The sequence below is a fragment of the Pantherophis guttatus genome, chromosome 2, assembly GCF_059756535.1.
Source record: "Pantherophis guttatus breed Tessera chromosome 2, ASM5975653v1, whole genome shotgun sequence".
NCBI lineage: Eukaryota > Metazoa > Chordata > Lepidosauria > Squamata > Colubridae > Pantherophis > Pantherophis guttatus.
The window spans coordinates 248013039-248033601 of record NC_142064.1 but is presented as its reverse complement, the minus strand read 5'-3'; the positions used below and the strand labels follow the sequence as shown (position 1 = coordinate 248033601).

At 40.1% G+C, this 20563-nt stretch overlaps 1 protein-coding gene across 1 annotated transcript in view; it reads right to left on the bottom strand.

Annotated features, from left to right (window-relative positions):
- Positions 1–4102: 4102 nt before the first annotated feature.
- The window catches only part of LOC117660349 (uncharacterized), a 30064-nt gene continuing 13603 nt past the window's right edge, over positions 4103–20563 (bottom strand). Inside the window, exons 12-17 of the mRNA XM_087885171.1 lie at positions 18830–20415; positions 8616–9206; positions 8221–8335; positions 8026–8093; positions 6985–7114; positions 4103–6140 (exon numbers count right to left, since the gene is read on the bottom strand). Coding sequence (XP_087741297.1) covers positions 5041–6140; positions 6985–7114; positions 8026–8093; positions 8221–8335; positions 8616–9206; positions 18830–20415 — 3590 coding nt within the window. The 3' untranslated portion in view covers positions 4103–5040. The remainder of the gene's footprint in view (positions 6141–6984; positions 7115–8025; positions 8094–8220; positions 8336–8615; positions 9207–18829; positions 20416–20563) is intronic.

Below are 20563 nucleotides of genomic sequence, written 5' to 3'. Positions count from 1 at the left end.
GATCCGCACGGCCTCCAGGCAATGGGACATCACAGCAAGGGCATCATTGGGGTGGTCTGGGGTGGAGATGTATAGCTGTGTGTCATCAGCGTACTGATGAACACTCACCCTAAAACCACGGATGATCTCACCTAGCGGTTGAATTCATCTTCTCTGTGACAGCTCCTCATCCCTTTTCTTCATTAGGGTAGATCTGCCCAATTCCTGCAACTTCTCTTCATATGTTTTAGCCTCCTGTCCCCTAATCATCTTTGTTGTTCTTCTCTGCACTCTTTCTAGAGTTTCAACATCTTTTTCGTATCATGGTGACCGTAACTAGATGCAGTGTTCCAAATATAGTCTTAGCAGTGCAGGAGAAAGCTGGACTAACACTTTATGTGATCTTAATACTATCCCCCTACTGATGCATCCTAGGACTGCATTGGCTCTTTTAGCAGCTGCAGCACACTGCTGGCTCATATTTAAGTAATTATCTATAGGACTCTTAGATCTCTCTTCTGTTGAGCCAGATACACCTATTATGTGCTACTATATTTGCTTTTTCTTACCTACCCTGTTTCCCCGAAAATAAGACATCCCCTGGTAATAAGCCCAATTGGGCTTTTGAGCACGTACTAAAATACGCCCCCCCTGAAAATAAGCCCTCCCCAAAAATATTTAAATACATGCGCAGCCGGTACCCATTTCCTCTGATTTCCTCCATGTGTCCCATAATAATAACACGTCCCCGAAAATAAGGCCAAGCGCTTATTTCAGGGTTTTAAAAAATATAAGACAGGGTCTTATTTTTGGGGAAACACGATAAGCGTAACACTTTACTTTTCTCATCAATGAACTGCAATTTATTGGACAGAGACCAGTATTTCAGTCTGTCAAGAACCTTCTGGATCTTGAGCCTATCTTCTAAAGATATTGTTTATTCCCCTAGCCTGGTGTTGTACGCAAATTCGATATGTTCCCTTTTATCCCCTCATCTAAATTATTAGGTATTTCTAAGATCTCTTTATTCCACAAGTTAATATACTGCTCAAAAAAATAAAGGGAACACAAGCAGAAGACATCTGAGATCTCAATGAATGAAATAGCCTTATTAAATACTTTGTTCTTTACATACAGTAGTTTATACACTGCTGAAACAACTAAAGGAAACACAAAATTACTGTATGTACCCAACAAAGTATTTAATAAGGCTATTTCATTCATTCAGATCCCGGATGTCTTCTGCTTGTGTTCCCTTTATTTGTTTGAGCAGTGTATATATCTGCAGCAACTAAGCTGTTTTGAGGCCGAGCCTTTGGCTCAATTACTATACGGCACACAATTTAGACCCAATCCCCTTATGTGCCATAGGAACTTCAAGTTTTTGATCCAATCTAAAATTTTAAGGGCAATTTTCCAAGTCCCTCATTGTGTTTCTAATGCTTCACTATATACTGGAATGTTGAAGATGGAAACTAGAATATGGGAAACTATTATTCTAGTGATTGAATCTGATACTTGTCTCTATAGATCCCTATAACTAGCGATCTATATTAGAGATTAGAAGACAAAAACTGTTTAGAAGGAGCTTTCTCCCAAAGTTTACCCTCAATTCCTTACTGTCATTTGGTGATGAAATGGACAGTTACACTTAATTAATGCCTGTTTGAAATAGACCATCAAATGGATGCTGGTAATAACACTCAGTTTCCCGTGGCAGATAGCAGGACATACACACTGAGTATGACAATTGGGTGTCAATCTGTCCCACCAACTCTTGGCTTGCCTGTGTTGCCCGTGTTTCCGAGAAAATAAGTCCTAATGCATCTTTGGGGGTGGGGGGCAAAACTATAAGACCAGGTCTTATTTTCAGGGAAACACAGTAATTATTAACATTATTCATTAGCTGTAAACCATTTAATGCTCTGCAAGAGTTTTCTTCATTTATTTTGGTTGGGGCCAGGGGTGAAATCTAATTTTTTTTTGCTACCAGTTCTGTGGGGGTGGCTTAATTAGTGGGCGTGGCTTGGTGGTAAGGTGACTGGGAGGGCGTGGCTTGGTGGTCAGATGGGCGTGGCCAAGTCAATGTCACTTCTTTGCCTTTTTTAAACTACAAAACACAACACAACACAAGTGGCTCACCCACAATATAAAAGCAGCTGTGCTAGACCCAAAATGGCCCCTGCAACAAGCAGGAACCTCACAGAGCCACAAAAAGCCCAAAAAACCAACTTTCACACTTTACATACACACAACACAACACAACAGGCTCACCCACAATGTAAAAGCAGCTGTGCTAGACCCAAAATGGCCCCTGCAATAAGCAGGAACCTCACACAGCCACAAAAAGCCCAAAAAAACCAACTTTCACACTTTACACACACAAAATTCCACATACAGCTTTGTGAGATTTTGTGTGATTGTGTAGTTAGAGTGAAACACTACAGAAACACACGAAATCTCAGAAAGCTGCACAAATATTATTTTTATTTATTTTTATTTTGATATAAAAGCAGCTAAATTTAAAACTTCCTAAACTTTAAATGGCTAGGTCTAAAAAAACAACAACTAAAGAAAACCCCAATTAACTATTTTTTTAAAGCTCCCAAAGGGGGAAAAAACTAACCCAATTGAACAGGGGTCTCCAACCTTGGCAACTTTAAGACTTGTAGACTTCAACTCCCTGCCTGCTTGATTGCAGGCAGGGAGATTCAGTTGCTTGCGCAGGGATTAAAGCAAGGCGTTGCGACCAGCAGCTAAGGTAAGCAAGCTGAGGGGGGGGAAGGGGAAGGATTTTTGCTACCGATTAGCAGGCAGAGGCATTTAAAAGGGAAAAAGTTTTTTTTCTTTTACATGGCTCTGGCGATCCAAGCTGAGTTGAAGGCTCTGATGATCGCGCGGCTCAGCTGGGCATGGGGAACAGGGACAGTGACTTTTGCTACCGGTTCTCCGAACTGCCCGCCGCCATCGCTACCTATTCGCCTGAGCCGGTCCGAACTGGGAGCATTTCACCCCTGGTTGGGGCTTATATACCACACCAAGTTTGCACAAGCACCGCACTGTAGATTCCAGGTGACCAGATACAGTACTTTGTAGAGAACGGAAATATCCAGACTCCCTACTTAATTGTCTTGGCAGATTTTAACAGAGCCACCTCACTCACGAGTTGTTCATATATATGCAGTATTGTGTCATTAGAGGCAACAACATATTGGATCACTCCTATTCCACATTAAAAGGTGATTACTGCTCTTTCCCTTGTGCAGCTATGGGCAGTAACTCAAAACTGCAAAGCTTATAGTAAGAATAGTGAAGAGATGGACTGAGGAGGCCAAGTTAGAGCTACACGCTTGCTTTGATTGCACAGATTGGAGTATTCTTGAAGCTGCTTCGGTGGGCTTGGATGAATTTACTGACACTATGACATCATGTATTAGCTTTACTGAGGACATTTGTATGCCTACCAAGAGCTTGTGCATGCATAACAACAATCATCTTTGGTTTACGACAAAGCCCAAGCAGCTTTGTCGTGCCAAAGAGGAAGCCTACAGGAAAGGAGATAGGATCCCATATAATCAGGCCAGGAACTATTGACAAGGTAGGAAAGAGAAGCTACTCTGAACAGCTGAAAAATCAGTTCTCAGTTAATGAACCTGCAAATGCATGGAAAAGTCTGAACAGCAGATCTCCCTGCCTTACAGAAGAGGATCATCAATTGGCAGATGACCTGAATGTGTTCTATTGTAAGTTTGAGAAGAGATCACTGTTTTCTGTTACCTATTCAAAGTAGTTCTAAAAATAGTTGATTACAGTTCTCTGATTCTTAATAAACTTCAGTGACTTCATGTCCAATATAAAGCATACCAACTAAATAATCTTTAAGCAATGTTGGAATGAAATACTAAAGTTCTTAAAAAATTATATAGCAATTTCATTAAATAATTACAATAAATAATGTAGCCTTTTCAATAAATAAACAATAACTGATCTCACATTTTCAATAAATAATCAAAAAGCCTAAAATGGCTAAAATTACTTCACTTCAAAACAAAAGACTGAACTTTGCCATTGCCGTTCCAGGCCATAAATCAGATGAAAGTGATAACTCAGATGAAGTCTCATCTTGAAGGCAATAAAAGTCTTTAATTGCAGTTCATCAATGGAGTGTATTGGACTTAACAGCATTCAACCTGGCAATTAACATGTAATCTACTCATCCAAAGTAAAAGGCAAAATAGAAAGAAAAAACCCAAGTTACACATGAAAGTTAAAATTTAATAGCAGAAGCAGCACCTCTAAAAATGCAGACAGTAGCCACTCATGGGCTACTGACACCCCTCCTGAGTGAGCTGCACTGGCTCCCAATGGTCTTCCGGGTGCGATTCAAGGTGTTGGTTTCCACCTTTAAAGCGCTCCGTCGCATAGGACCCGGGTACCTTAGAGACTGACTTCTGCCACCAACAGCCTCCCACTGGCCAGTTCGCTCCCAGAGAGGATCTCCTCAGGGTGCCATCAGCCAAGTTATGTCAGCTGGTGACACCCAGGGGGAGGGCCTTCTCTGTGGGAGCCCCAGCCCTGTGGAATGAACTGCGTAAGATCTCCGACCTCTGTGTATTTCGCTGTGCCCTCAAGACCCTGCTGTTCCGCCAGGCCGGGCTATCAATGTAATGATTTTTACATTGGGTGTTTTAAATTTTGGGGTTTTAAATCTGAGCCGAAATTATTTAATAATTTTAATTATTTTTAACTGATATCTGTCTTTGTGCTTTTAATAGGCTGTACACCGCCCTGAGTCCTCCAGGAGAAGGGCGGTATAGAAATAAAATTTATTTATTTATTTATTTATGGGGAGCAGAAGTTTATTTCTAAAAAAAATATATACATAAATACATTCAAAAATTTATCATTCATGATTAAAATGAAAACATGCACATTGTTTTCATCTAAATTAATATATCCATCTCTCTCTGGGGCTGCCAGTTGGGAGGGCCAAACGCAAAAAACCTTCCTTTCTGAGTTCAGTCGATGAAATAGGAAAATCCATAGATTTAACCTGCTAAATTAGCAAACATTCTCACCAAAATCTCTCTCTGTTTTGGAAACTGGCTCCACATCTCTATGGATTCTTTTATGGGAACTAAGTATACTGGGTTGGCTGAAGCACTTTCCACAATCCATGCATTTAAAAGGCTTTTCTCCTGTGTGTGTCCTTTTATGGGAAATAAGATTACTGTATTCACTAAAGCACCTTCCACATTCCACACATTTATATGGTTTCTCCCCTGTATGGATCCTTTTATGGGAGGTAAGGTTACTGCGTTGACTGAAAACCCTTCCACAATCCATGCATTTAAATGGCTTCTCTCCTGTGTGGGTCCTTTTATGGGAAATAAGATTACTGTGTTCACTGAAGCCCTTTCCACACTCCATACATTTATATGGCTTCTCCCCTGTGTGGATCCTTTTGTGGGAAGTAAGATGACTGTTGCAACTAAAGCCCTTTCCACACTCCATGCATTTATATGGCTTCTCCCCTGTGTGGATCCTTTTATGGGAAGTAAGATTACTGGGCTTGCTGAAGCCTTTTCCACACTCCAAGCATTTAAATGGCTTCTCCCCTGTGTGGATCCTTTTATGGGAAGTAAGACTACTGGGGTTGCTGAAGCCCTTTCCACACTCCATGCATTTATATGGCTTTTCCTCTGTGTGGATCCTTTTATGAATAGTAAGAGTCTTGTTTTCACCGAAGCTTTTTCCATGCTTGAGGGATTTATTCGGCTTCTCTTCCATATGAATACTTTTATGTGATGTAAGTGACCCATTTTCTTGAGAAAGTGTGAAAGTCCAATTGTATTGTTTTCCATTGTCTTTGTATATACAATCTTGTCCTTTGGCTTGGGTCAGATACTGTCCATTTACATCTAATGTATCTTTAGATAGTCTTATACCTTTCCCAATATATTTTTTCTTCATTTTTCTTGGTTGCTCAAGAAACTGCGTCTGAGCCTCAATGGAAGATGAGCTTTCCTTATTCCAATTATTTGACTGATTTCTCTCCTCCCTCTGGAATTTCATTTGCATTTCAGGCTTCTCCGTTACATTTCCATATCTGAACACTTGGAATGATTCCCTAGACTGTTTATGGTCCTGCCCATTATTACCTTCAAAAGGGAACAGCAATAAAAACGATAACAAGATTAGGGAAAAGATCAATCTGTCAGAATTTATATCAATTGAGTTCTGATGTTTGCCAGATTCCAGTATATTGCATGTTTGCATGCTTACAATGGCATTTCAGAAATAATAATTTCTATATACATGTACCATAACTCTGAAAATAGCAAAACATTTTTGGTTATAATAATAACTAGCTGAATATCCGTGCTCCGCTACGAAACTATGTGATTGGGCTTGATAAATAAACACTTAGAGTTTGAAAATTAATGAGTAATTATGATTGGCCTCTCCTCTCCCCTTCTCTCCCTCAGGCTATCCCCACAGAAGCCTCTCCTCTCTATCCCCTTCTCTCCCTCAGGCTGGACCCATAGATCCTCTCCTCTCCTCTCCTCTCCCTCAGGCTTGCCCCATAGAAGCCTCTCCTATCCTATCCTCTTCTCTCCCTCAGGTTTTCTTGCCCCTTTTCTCCATGACACTTGCCCCACAGAAGCTTGTCCTATGCTATCCCATTCTCTCCAGAGTTATTTTCAAGTTGGGAGTTGGAGTAGAACATCTAACTAATTTGCATCAGAGCGTGTTATAATAATATAGGAAATACTAATGCTCTGATGGTCATTTCGAAAAATCCATTCTTAGAGAGCACCTAGAAGCCAAGAGGAGCACCTAGAAGCCAAGAGGTGGCAAATTTCACGTTTGTAGGCTTTACGGTTCTGGAGATTTTATGATTAATGGAAGAGTGGTTTTCTCTTTTATATATATAGATTAATAATAATCAGAAACAAAATTTCTTCCTGAACTCTCCAATTGGACAAAAGGAAACACCCTTACCAAGAGAAGCCACGTTGCTGTAATTTTCCAACATGACTTCCCAATGCAGAACTTTTTGGTCAGGATCCAGTTCAGACCATTCCTCCTCAGAGAAATACACAGCCACCTCCTCGAAGAAGACAAGGCCCTCCTGACAGAGAAAGAGAGTACGCAGAAAGTCCTATTGTTTATAAACTCCCAAAGCAAAGCTATGCCCTAAGCTAAATGGTTCCATCCACCATTAGAAGACATCTGGAGAGAATCAACTGACAGATGGGCCTCGGAAACCCCACATATTAATGACTCCAACCCTTCTTGTTTCCAGAAGGAAATGTGTGTATCTCTGTGTGTGGAGGATTTTATGTTGCATTTAGTAAATGGCTCATGGTATACCAAGAAGCTGCAGTCCTGTCTATGCTCAACCCCTTCATGAAAGTGCTGGGAGAACTCAGCTAGGGATTTGGCTTCTGGTTCTTCTCGGATTGTAGGGAAGTTGCTTCTAGTCTGAGATATCGACTGAATGGAAGATAACAAAGCAGAAGAAATTTCCCGAGGACGACATTTTTAGCTTTTGCAAAGCTGGAATGTTTGGCCTTCAAATTCAGGCACAAATCAAGACATTAGAATTTACTTTATAAGCCAAAAGTGCCTTGATTATTTGGTCTTTCAAAACAATTTTTACATTGAGAATTTTCTATTAACTCGCATTGGATTTTAATAGTGTTATCTATTAATCTGCTCCACTTAGTTTTCTCATCACTAGTTGTAAATAAAACATTTTAAAATAATTGTAATTTGCCAGTGTGAATATTTTAAGCATTTTTGCACAGATGCAAGTCAAAGAATTACAAAAAGAATGAGCATCTTGATGGATTATTTGAAAAGGTGTTACAATAATTACATAATTACAATTATCGTAAAAATAATTGGCAACAAGTAGCATTTTTTTTAAAGTACTGGTCTTAAAAAAGATTATTGGAAGGAGACGGGACTATGTGTACACTACCTCTGACTTTCTGAAGGAAAAGGAGGATACAATTCTAATCAATTTCCTCTTCTTACCTGAATTGGAGTTTCTACCACTGTTTCAGCTCCACCATCAAAAAGGCTCAACTTCCTTCTATTCTTCCCTGTGAGGGAGACAGAAGTTTAAACTGCATAATTCATAATGTAGGAGGTGGTGTTCTATAGAAGAGAAGACATACAGAAGATGAGACAGCTGAGATCTCTCTGCAGAATGGGAGAGCCCTGTATTACCTGTGATAGTGTCTTGATTTGGATCATCCTGAGAGATCCTCGTGCAAAACATTTTGAGAGATGAATCTGATGGATGTCCCCTTCCCTCAGGATCTCTGATCTCCATCATGAAGGACTTGAAAAAGTAGGCAGGAAACAAGAAGAGGAATAAATGGACAATACATATGAAGAAGTGGATTCTTCTTTTTAGAACACCATTCCGAAGCCCCAGAAATCCATCAGTGAGGTTGGTAAGAAGGAAAGGAATGACTATCACAAATAAAACAACAATGTCCTACATGAATTATTTCCACATATAATGAATGCCAAAGAATTCTGGTAGGCAAGGGTTAAGAGATCAAAAATACTGTTTATTAGATTTAGCCAATTTGAGTTCCCAAATGAAGGTTTCTCACCTGCCAGTCAATGCTCTCCTTCTTCTCCTCCGCCTGGCTCAGAAGGAAGCCTTCCACCAGGGCCACCGCCTGGGAGCTGGTCTCTGCTCCACACTCTCGTACCCAGCTCTCCATCTGCAGGGGCAGAAGGGCCAAGAACTGCTCCAGAACAACCAGGTCCAGCATCTGCGCTTTTGTGTGCTTTTCTGGTCTCAACCATCGACTACAAAAGGAATGGAGCCGGCTGCAAAGTCCTCTGGGACCCTCATCCTCCTTGTATTGGAAGCTCCTGAAGTTCCAGGGCTGAACTTCTGAAAGGGTGGTTTTCTCCTCCAGGATCTTCTGCCCAGTTCTTGCACAGATCTCCCCATAGCTCCCAGGCTGGACACCAGAAGGGCCTTTTCCAATTTCCTCACTCGCTAAAGATTGGCTTTTCATTCTTTCTCTGTCCTGTAGTGCACCTCCAAAGGGGTCCAGGGAATCTTGTGGATCTCCAAACACCTTTCTATTCATAGTACCATTCCTGTAGCTACAGGTCAAGCAAGTCTTCCAGCCATCTCTGTCCAATTTTTTGCCTCCAGCAGAGGGTGTTACAAATGGATTCCCCAATTTCTATGGTATATCTGAGATTAATGAGAAAGTGGTGGATTTAACTGTGAAGAACCCACATTCCAAAATGAAAGAAGTATTTTTTTGAGCTAGTACAGGATTTCAGTGGCATTGAGCACTTAATCCCTGTGCATGAATCTGTGTTTGGTACAAACTTTGAGACTTCACAAAAATACCCAGAATACAGACAGGCTAAGCAACCGTTCACATGAGACACCGGGGTTGGGGATGTCCTGGTTCACTCACCCTCCTAAGAGAAATTGAACTCCGGAGGATCCAACCCTATTTTAGTCTCCTCCAGCACAGAAGGAGAAGGCGGGCACAGTCTCCTGCAGTTCCTCCCTTGCAACCATGTTCTTCTTTCCTGCTCCAGTTTTGCCCCCCAACCTCTCCCCATCTCCGACCTCGGAGCTTTCTCCAGGCTATGGGGGGTGAAGGATTCCCCAGGACCCTCCCTCCTCTCTGGGGATTTGTTCCTGAGCACCGCTTCCCTCTGCCTGCCACTTGCGTGGAGAGGGGCGGCAGGGGAACATGGGATCCGGTATCTCCCACCCGCAGGACTCAGGAGATTGAACCTGCATGGGGACTTGGCTTCTGCCCCTTCCTTCTCTAGCACGAGCACCTCTGCACCGCACCCCACCCCGACCCCCCACATTGCACGCGGAGACACATACACATACACACACACACACACACACACACTCACACCCGCCACTTACCCACTTAAACCTCCAGAGAAGCTCAAAGGGTGCAAAAGAGACGGAGTGTCGCGTCAGATCCAGTGAGGTCACTTCCCTCTCATTCTCCTATGGGAAATCACCTCTGGCGTTCGCCCTCCGGTGGCCGAATGGTGAATCGCACGGCGTCCGCTTCTCTTTTCTGAGGGACTCGCCTGGTGGATTCTGTGTGCAAGGAAGGTTCTTATGCAAGTGATGGAAACGGTGCATTTTCCATCGGAGCCCAGGAGGAAGGAGGCTGTCGTTTCCTTCCCGATAAAGAATCCGATTTCTTCTGACAGTGCCACACCCATGTGCAGCCTTCCACTTTTAGGAAGGGTTCTATAGAAAGCTTCATCCCTTCATAGAGGGGGCAAAAGAACAGACAAGAAGTACCATTCTTCTTACTCAAGAGATTCAAAATACAGATTCCAGAGTAACATGCTTGGAAGGGACCCCGGAGGTCTTACACCATTGCAGACAAATGCCTGTCAAATCTCTTCTTGAAAACCTGCCAGGATGGGGCACCCATAACTTCTGGAGACAAATTGTTCCACTAGTTAATTGTTCTGTCAGGAAATTTCTCCTCATTATAGGCTGGATGTCTCTCTGATAGATTTTCATCCATTTCTTTTTATCCCATCAGAGGATCTTTGGAGAATAGGTTGAATTCATCTTCTCTGTGACAGCCCCTCATATATTGAAAGCCTCCTAAAACACCATTCCTTTTCTTCATTAGGGTAGATCTGCCCAATTCCTGCAACTTCTCTTCATATGTTTTAGCCTCCTGTCCCCTAATCATCTTTGTTGTTCTTCTCTGCACTCTTTCTAGAGTTTCAACATCTTTTTCGTATCATGGTGACCGTAACTAGATGCAGTGTTCCAAATGTAGTCTTAGCAGTGCAGGAGAAAGCTGGACTAACACTTTATGTGATCTTGATACTATCCCTCTACTGATGCATCCTAGGACTGCATTGGCTCTTTTAGCAGCTGCAGCACACTGCTGGCTCATATTTAAATAATTGTCTATAGGGCTCTTAGATCTCTCTTCTGTTGAGCCAGATACACCTATTATGTGCTAGTGTATTTGTTTTTTCTTACCTACCCTGTTTCCCCGAAAATAAGACATCCCCTGGTAATAAGCCCAATCGGGCTTTTGAGCACGTGCTAAAATACGCCCCCCCTGAAAATAAGCCCTCCCCAAAAATATTTAAACATATACACAGCCGGTGCCCATTTCCTCTGATTTCCTCCATGTGTCCCAAAATAATAAGATGTCCCCGAAAATAAGGCCAAGCGCTTATTTCGAGGTTCAAAAAAATATAAGACAGGGTCTTATTTTCGGGGAAACACGGTAAGCGTAAAACCTTACTTTTCTCATCAATGAACTGCAATTTATTGGACAGAGACCAGTATTTCAGTCTGTCAAGAACCTTCTGGATCTTGAGCCTATCTACTAAAGATATTGTTTATTCCCCTAGCCTGGTGTTGTACGCAAATTTGATATGTTCCCTTTTATCCGCTTATCTAAATTATTAGGTATTTCTAAGATCTCTTTATTCCACAAGTTAATATACTGCTCAAAAAAATAAAGGGAACACAAGCAGAAGACATCTGAGATCTGAATGAATGAAATAGCCTTATCAAATACTTTGTTCTTTACATACAGTAGTTTATACACTGCTCAAACAACTAAAGGGAACACAAAATTACTGTATGTACCCAACAAAGTATTTAATAACACAATTTCATTCATTCAGATCCCGGATGTCTTCTGCTTGTGTTCCCTTTATTTGTTTGAGCAGTGTATATATCTGCAGCAACTAAGCTGTTTTGTGGCTGAGCCTTTGGCTCAATTACTATACGGCACACAATTTAGACCCAATCCCCTTATGTGCCATAGGAACTTCAAGTTTTTGGTCCAATCTAAAATTTTAAGGGCAATTTTCCAAGTCCCTCATTGTGTTTCTAATGCTTCACTATATACTGGAATGTTGAAGATGGAAACTAGAATATGGGAAACTATTATTCTAGTGATTGAATCTGATACTTGTCTCTATAGATCCCTATAACTAGCGATCTATATTAGAGATTAGAAGACAAAAACTGTTTAGAAGGAGCTTTCTCCCAAAGTTTACCCTCAATTCCTTATTGTCATTTGGTGATGAACATGGAAAGTTACACTTAATTAATGCCTGTTTGAAATAGACCATCAAATGGATGCTGGTAATAACACTCAGTTTCCCGTGGCAGATAGCAGGATATACTCACTGATACACAATTGGGTGTCAATCTGTCCCACCAACTCTTGGCTTGCCTGTGTTGCCCGTGTTTCTGAGAAAATAGGTCCTAATGCATCTTTGGGGGTGGGGGGCAAAACTATAAGACCAGGTCTTATTTTCAGAGAAACACAGTAATTATTAACATTATTCATTAGCTGTAAACCATTTAATGCTCTGCAAGAGTTTTCCTCATTTATTTTGGTTGGGGCCAGGGGTGAAATCTAAATTTTTTTGCTACCAGTTCTGTGGGCGTGGCTTAATTAGTGGGCGTGGCTTGGTGGTAAGGTGACTGGGAGGGCGTGGCTTGGTGGTAAGGTGGGCGTGGCCAAGTCAATGTCACTTCTTTGCCTTTTTTTAAACTACAAAACACAACACAACACAACTGGCTCACCCACAATATAAAAGCAGCTGTGCTAGACCCAAAATGGCCCCTGTAACAAGCAGGAACCTCACACAGCCACAAAAAGCCCAAAAAACCAACTTTCACACTTTACACACACACAACACAACACAACAGGCTCACCCACAATGTAAAAGCAGCTGTGCTAGACCCAAAATGGCCCCTGCAATAAGCAGGAACCTCACACAGCCACAAAAAGCCCAAAAAACCAACTTTCACACTTTACACACACAAAATTCCACATACAGCTTTGTGAGATTTTGTGTGATTGTGTAGTTAGAGTGAAACACTACAGAAACACACTAAATCTCAGAAAGCTGCACAAATATTATTTTTATTTATTTTTATTTTGATATAAAAGCAGCTAAATTTAAAACTTCCTAAACTTTAAATGGCTAGGTCTAAAAAAACAACAACTAAAGAAAACCCCAATTAACTATTTTTTTAAAGCTCCCAAAGGGGGAAAAAACTAACCCAATTGAACAGGGGTCTCCAACCTTGGCAACTTTAAGACTTGTAGACTTCAACTCCCTGCCTGCTTGATTGCAGGCAGGGAGATTCAGTTGCTTGCGCAGGGATTAAAGCAAGGCGTTGCGACCAGCAGCTAAGGTAAGCAAGCTGAGGGGGGGAGGGGGAAGGATTTTTGCTACCGATTAGCAGGCAGAGCCATTTAAAAGGAAAAAGGTTTTTTTCTTTTACATGGCTCTGGCGATCCAAGCTGAGTTGCCTGATTAGCAGGCAACTCAGCTGGGATCTCAGAGCTTGGCTGGTCAGAGCCATTTAAAAGAAAAAAAAAGGCTCTGATGATCGCGCAGCTCAGCTGGGCATGGGGAGCGGGGACAGTGACTTTTGCTACCGGTTCTCCGAACTGCCCGCCGCCATCGCTACCTACTCGCCCGAGCCGGTCCGAACCGGGAGCATTTCACCCCTGGTTGGGGCTTATATACCACACCAAGTTTGCACAAGCACCGCACTGTAGATTCCAGGTGACCAGATACAGTACTTTGTAGAGAACGGAAATATCCAGACTCCCTACTTAATTGTCTTAGCAGATTTTAACAGAGCCACCTCACTCACGAGTTGTTCATATATATGCAGTATTATGTCATTAGAGGCAACAACATATTGGATCACTCCTATTCCACATTAAAAGGTGATTACTGCTCTTTCCCTTATGCAGCTGTGGGCAGTAACTCAAAACTGCAAAGCTTATAGTAAGAATAGTGAAGAGATGGACTGAGGAGGCCAAGTTAGAGCTACACGCTTGCTTTGATTGCACAGATTGGAGTATTCTTGAAGCTGCTTCAGTGGCCTTGGATGAATTTACTGACACTATGACATCATGTATTAGCTTTTCTGAGGACATTTGTATGCCTACCAAGAGCTTGTTCATGCATAACAACAATCATCTTTGGTTTACGACAAAGCCCAAGCAGCTTTGTCGTGCCAAAGAGGAAGCCTACAGGAAAGGAGATAGGATCCCATATAATCAGGCCAGGAACTATTGACAAGGTAGGAAAGAGAAGCTACTCTGAACAGCTGAAAAATCAGTTCTCAGTTAATGAACCTGCAAATGCATGGAAAAGTCTGAACAGCAGATCTCCCTGCCTTACAGAAGAGGATCATCAACTGGCAGATGACCTGAATGTGTTCTATTGTAAGTTTGAGAGGAGATCACTGTTTTCTACTGTTACCTATTCGAAGTAGTTCTAAAAATAGTTGATTACAGAGGCTTCCGGTTTGCTCTCCGTCGCTGCCAGACGGTCCCTCAGAACCGCCAGCCCCGTCGCCTGTAAAGAGCCGCCTTTACAACTGAAAGGCGGCTCGAAAAACTCCATTTCCATAAGGAAATGTGAGACAGCGCAGGTGAGGGCAGGTAGAGCTCTCTGCGAAGCCCTCAGAGTTTTTTTTTTACTCTTGGGAACGAAGCAGATGAGGCTCCCTATTTCTCCCGCCGCCGCTCCGGGCTTCGGGAGACCTCTGCCTTTTTGCAGAGCCAGGCGACGAGAACAAGCCTTTTAAAGAAAATTACCAGATTGTTTAATCAAAGAGGATGAGATCTGGACCTGGGACCCTAAATCGCAAGTATTTTCATTGATTTTATAAATGATATTGAAGAAAGGAAAAAAGAAATTTAAAATGGTGACTGCTGAGGCTTGAGAAGGGAAAGCTGAAAGAGAAAGTCCTTCCGTCTCTTAACAAGCCACAAAGTAGCGGAATAAATACTGCTGGCTATAATTGAGAAGAAAAAGTTCTACTTTTATGTTTCCTTTTTCCTGGAGATCTGATACTGATCTTGTTTGGAAAGAAGCTTTCTTTTCTTAAAAAAGACTTTGTCTGTGTGGAAGGATGGTGTTTAAATTAACAAAGCCAGACAAACATGCAGCGAGGGGGGGATTCCCCCATTCACAAATTACGGTAACAAGTTTTAAACCTACAGACTCAGAAAAATGATTTTAACTTAATTGAATTTTTTTGGGAGGAGATGGTAAGAAATCAAAGTATGACAATTTGCAACGAAAGATTGCAACAGTGACTAACGGTTTTTCAGAAATTGTTATAAAGTTGGATACAAATATCAAGTTATTAGAGTCTAAAATGGAGGAAGTTGATGACAAGATTTACAATTTGGATAATAAAATACAAAGAATTGAAAATGATTTGATAAATCCTCAAGACAATAGCTCAGAAGAAAAATTCAAAATGGAAGTTGATCATAAGACTTGCAATGTAGAAAATATAAAACAACGGATTGAAAAAGAAGTTTTAATGATGCAACACAGGTTCACAGAATTCGCGATCAGAATGAGAGGATTACAGGAAAATAACAGAGATGACTTAAGGAAAATATCTGCTGAAATTCTGGCTGGGATTTTAAAGGTTCACCCTGAGGAAGTATTTTGCAGGATTGATAAGAGTCTACAGAGTAAATTCTTGGATTGCAAAGCAAAGGCAACTGCCTAGAGACGTAGTGATTTATTTTACAGACAAAGAAATAAGAAATAATATTGTGCAAAAATCTTTTAATTCTACTTTACAACTGTATGGAAGAAAGATTTGGATATATAAAGAGCTACCGCCTAAGATGTTAGTAGATTATATGAAATTTGGATTCCTGGTGACTGAGCTTAAAAAACAAAGTATTTTATTTAGGTGGGATGTTCCAGTTGGCATAATATTGAGATATCAAGGAGAAAGATATCAATTAAATACTGTTGAAAAAGCGGAAGAATTTTATTATAAGATTTTGAAAATGAGTTCAATATCTTCATGTATAATACAGGATAAGCAGAAGGAGTTGGAAATAATGGAAAAACATCGAGCTACAGAGGTAGATGAATCGCTTTTGGATCCTTTAGATGTCCCAGATGGACTACTTATAAATATGAGAGAAGCGGTGTTGGATTCTAATGTGAAGACTCATCAAGTCACAGACAAGCATGAAAATCAATCAGTTGATATACAATTTATAGAAAAGAAACCTGAATGGCGATCTAAGCTACAAAAGCAAAACCAACAAGATCAAGCTATAGATCAGAACGAAAACTGAACAGGTGATATACAACTCATAGAAAGGAAATCAGGATGGAGATCAAACCCACAAGAAGTCAAGAAAAAAAAAAAAGAAATAGGTCTCACAAAAATAAAAAATTTTAAACTAGGCAACAGTGAAGCCAGTTATCTAAAAGATGATTGAATATATGAAAAGACAGCTGAGGCGAAGTATTGGTTAATATTATCCTGAGGAGAGTGACAGACTTCTGCAATGCTGTATTTTTGGGATGTGAAAAGAGCCTTAAACTGTTGGATTGGAATTATCTATTTTGGATTCTTTGATAAATGTATTACGTTTATGCTGAGTTATATGGTAAGAGAGCTACGTTGGGGCACGCAGAAGATCTGGTTGTTACCCCATTATGATGGTTGGAATTAATAATCTTGAAGAAAGCCACTACTACAGATACTATATGGAATACAATTATAACGTCACTCGGGTGGTTGTTTTCTTTTTTTTTATATATACATACATGAAGATATTTATTATTGATGGGGGCAGATGACAACTGAGGATTCCGAACATTCTGTTGGAATTAGGATGTGATGTTACCCTAATATGGGTGATGGAGTTAGCAATCCAGTTTAAAGACATTATAGAAGACATTGTATGGATTACAAGTTTAAAGTCATTGATTTTATTTATATAAGGGATATTTATTTATTTTTTTTTTAGCAGGGTGGGCAGAAGAATAAAGATATTAAGAATTGTTATTTTGTAGGAAAGTGGGTGGAGACAGGCTAGTTTATTGATTGTTTAGTATAAGAAAAGGGATGTTTAAGAGATATTTATGGGAGTAGGAGGAAATGGATAGACTATGAGTTGAATAAATGTTAAATTAGGATTTATTATATAGTTTTATAGTGGAAGGCTGCTTTGAAATGTTATATTAATATATACTAAAGATTAAATATTAAATTAGGATTTATTATATAGTTTTAAAGTGGAAGGTTGTTTTGAAATGTTATATTAATATACATAAAAGGTTTGATTTAAGAGATATAAGTATGGGGGAAGAGAAAAAGGTAGATTATTGCTAAAGTTATAATAATATTACTATGCTAAATCAGAAGTTATTACACAATGTTACAGTAGAATGTTATTTTGAAATGTTTAGTAAAAGGGGGATATAATAATATTATTAGAAAGAAAGGGTCAGTATTTGGGGGATGGAGTAAGGGAATGGTAAAGTATTATATAATCTGTTATGAATTTGGATTTTACTTTGAGGAAGTCACAGGGGTGGTGGTGAGGGGGGGTTAGGGAGGAGGGGGGAGAAAAAAGGGGGAAAAATCTGTATTTGAATACAGATACAGATTTTGGATACAGATTTTTCAATAAAAAAATTAAAAATAGTTGATTACAGTTTTTTGATTCTTAATAAACTTCAGTGACTTCATGTCCAATATAAAGCATACCAACTAAATAATCTTTAAGCAATGTTGGAATGAAATACTAAAGTTCTTAAAAAATTATATAGCAATTTCATTAAATAATTACAATAAATAATGTAGCCTTTTCAATAAATAAACAATAACTGATCTCACATTTTCAATAAATAATCAAAAAGCCTAAAATGGCTAAAATTACTTCACTTCAAAACAAAAGACTGAACTTTGCCATTGCCGTTCCATGCCATAAATCAGATGAAAGTGATAACTCAGATGAAGTTTCATCTTGAAGGCAATAAAAGTCTTTAATTGAAAGTTCATCAATGGAGTGTATTGGACTTAACAGCATTCAACCTGGCAATTAACATGTAATCTACTCATCCAAAGTAAAAGGCAAAATAGAAAGAAAAAACCCAAGTTACACATGAAAGTTAAAATTTAATAACAGAAGCAGCACCTTTAAAAATGCAGACAGTAGCCACTCATGGGCTACTGACACCCCTCCTGAGTGAGCTGCACTGGCTCCCAATGGTCTTCCGGGTGCGATTCAAGGTGTTGGTTTCCACCTTTAAAGCGCTCCATCGCATAGGACCCGGGTACCTTAGAGACTGACTTCTGCCACCAACAGCCTCCCACCGGCCAGTTCGCTCCCACAGAGAGGATCTCCTCAGGGTGCCATCAGCCAAGTTATGTCAGCTGGCGACACCCAGGGGGAGGGCCTTCTCTGTGGGAGCCCCAGCCCTGTGGAATGAACTGCGTAAGATCTCCGACCTCTGTGTATTTCGCTGTGCCCTCAAGACCCTGCTGTTCCGCCAGGCCGGGCTATCAATGTAATGATTTTTAAATTGGGTGTTTTAAATTTTGGGGTTTTAAATCTGAGCCGAAATTATTTAATAATTTTAATTATTTTTAACTGATATCTGTCTTTGTGCTTTTAATAGGCTGTACACCGCCCTGAGTCCTCCAGGAGAAGGGCGGTATAGAAATAAAATTTATTTATTTATTTATTTATTTATTTATTTATTTATTTATTTATTTATTTATGGGGAGCAGAAGTTTATTTCTAAAAAAAAATAAATATATACATAAATACATTCAAAAATTCATCATTCATGATTAAAATGAAAACATGCACATTGTTTTCATTTAAATTAATATATCCATCTCTCTCTGGGGCTGCCAGTTGGGAGGGCCAAACTCAAAAAACCCTTCCTTTCTGAGTTCAGTCGATGAAATAGGAAAATCCATTGATTTAACCTGCTAAATTAGCAAACATTCTCACCAAAATCTCTCTGTTTCGGAAACTGGCTCCATATCCCTATGGATTCTTTTATGGGAAGTAAGTATACTGGGTCGGCTGAAGCATTTTCCACAATCCATGCATTTAAAAGGCTTTTCTCCTGTGTGTGTCCTTTTATGGGAAATAAGATTACTGTATTCACTAAAGCACCTTCCACATTCCACACATTTATATGGTTTCTCCCCTGTATGGATCCTTTTATGGGAGGTAAGGTTACTGCGTTGACTGAAAACCCTTCCACAATCCATGCATTTAAATGGCTTCTCTCCTGTGTGAGTCCTTTTATGGGAAATAAGATTACTGTGTTCACTGAAGCCCTTTCCACACTCCATGCATTTATATGGCTTCTCCCCCGTGTGGATCCTTTTATGGGATGTAAGATTACCGAGTTCACTGAAGCCTTTTCCACATTCCATACATTTATATGGTTTATCCCCCGTGTGAATCCTCTTATGTCTCATAAGGGATGAATTTACATGGAAGCCCTTTCCACACTCCATGCATTTATATGGCTTCTCCCCTCTATGGATCGATGTATGGGAAGCAAGGTGACTGCTATGAGTAAAAGTCTTTCCACATTCCGTACAATTGTAAGGCCTCTCCCCCGTGTGGATCGCTTTATGGGAAGCAAGTTGAATGTTATGAGTAAAAGTCTTTCCACATTCCATGCATTTGTAAGGCCTCTCCCCTGTATGGATCCTTTTATGGATTGTAAGATCACTATGTATTCTGAAGTCCTTTCCACACTCTATGCATTTATATGGTTTCTCGCCTGTGTGGATCCTTTTATGGGATGTAAGATCACTATGTACTCTGAAGCTCTTTCCACACTCCATACATTTATATGGCTTCTCCCCTGTGTGGATCCTTTTGTGGGAAGTAAGATTACTGTTGCAACTAAAGACCTTTCCACACTCCATGCATTTATATGGCTTCTCCCCTGTGTGGATCCTTTTATGGGAAGTAAGATTACTGTTGCAACTAAAAACCTTTCCACACTCCAAGCATTTAAATGGCTTCTCCCCTGTGTGGATCCTTTTATGAGAAGATAGATTACTGGGCTTGCTGAAGCCCTTTCCACACTCCATGCATTTATATGGCTTTTCCTCTGTGTGGATCCTTTTATGAATAGTAAGTGTCTTGTTTTCACCGAAGCTTTTTCCATGCTTGAGGGATTTATTCGGCTTCTCTTCCATATGAATACTTTTATGTGATGTAAGTGACCCATTTTCTTGAGAAAGTGTGAAAGTCCAATTGTATTGTTTTCCATTGTCTTTGTATATACAATCTTGTCCTTTGTCATGGATCAGATGCTGTCCATTTACATCTAATGTGTCTTTGGATAGTCTTATACCTTTCCCAATATATTTTTTCTTCATTTTACTTGGTTGCTCAAGAAACTCCATCTGAGCCTCAATGGAAGATGAGCTTTCCTTATTCCAATTATTTGACTGATTTCTCTCCTCCCTCTGGAATTTCATTTGCATTTCAGGCTTCTCCGATACGTCTCCATATCTGAACACTTGGAATGATTCCCTAGACTCTTTATGGTCCTGCCCATTATCACCTTCAAAAGGGAACAGCAATAAAAACGATAACAAGATTAGGGAAAAGATCAATTTGTCAGAATTTACATATCAATTGAGTTCTGATGTTTGCCAGATTCCAGTATATTGCATGTTTGCATGCTTACAATGGCATTTCAGAAATAATAA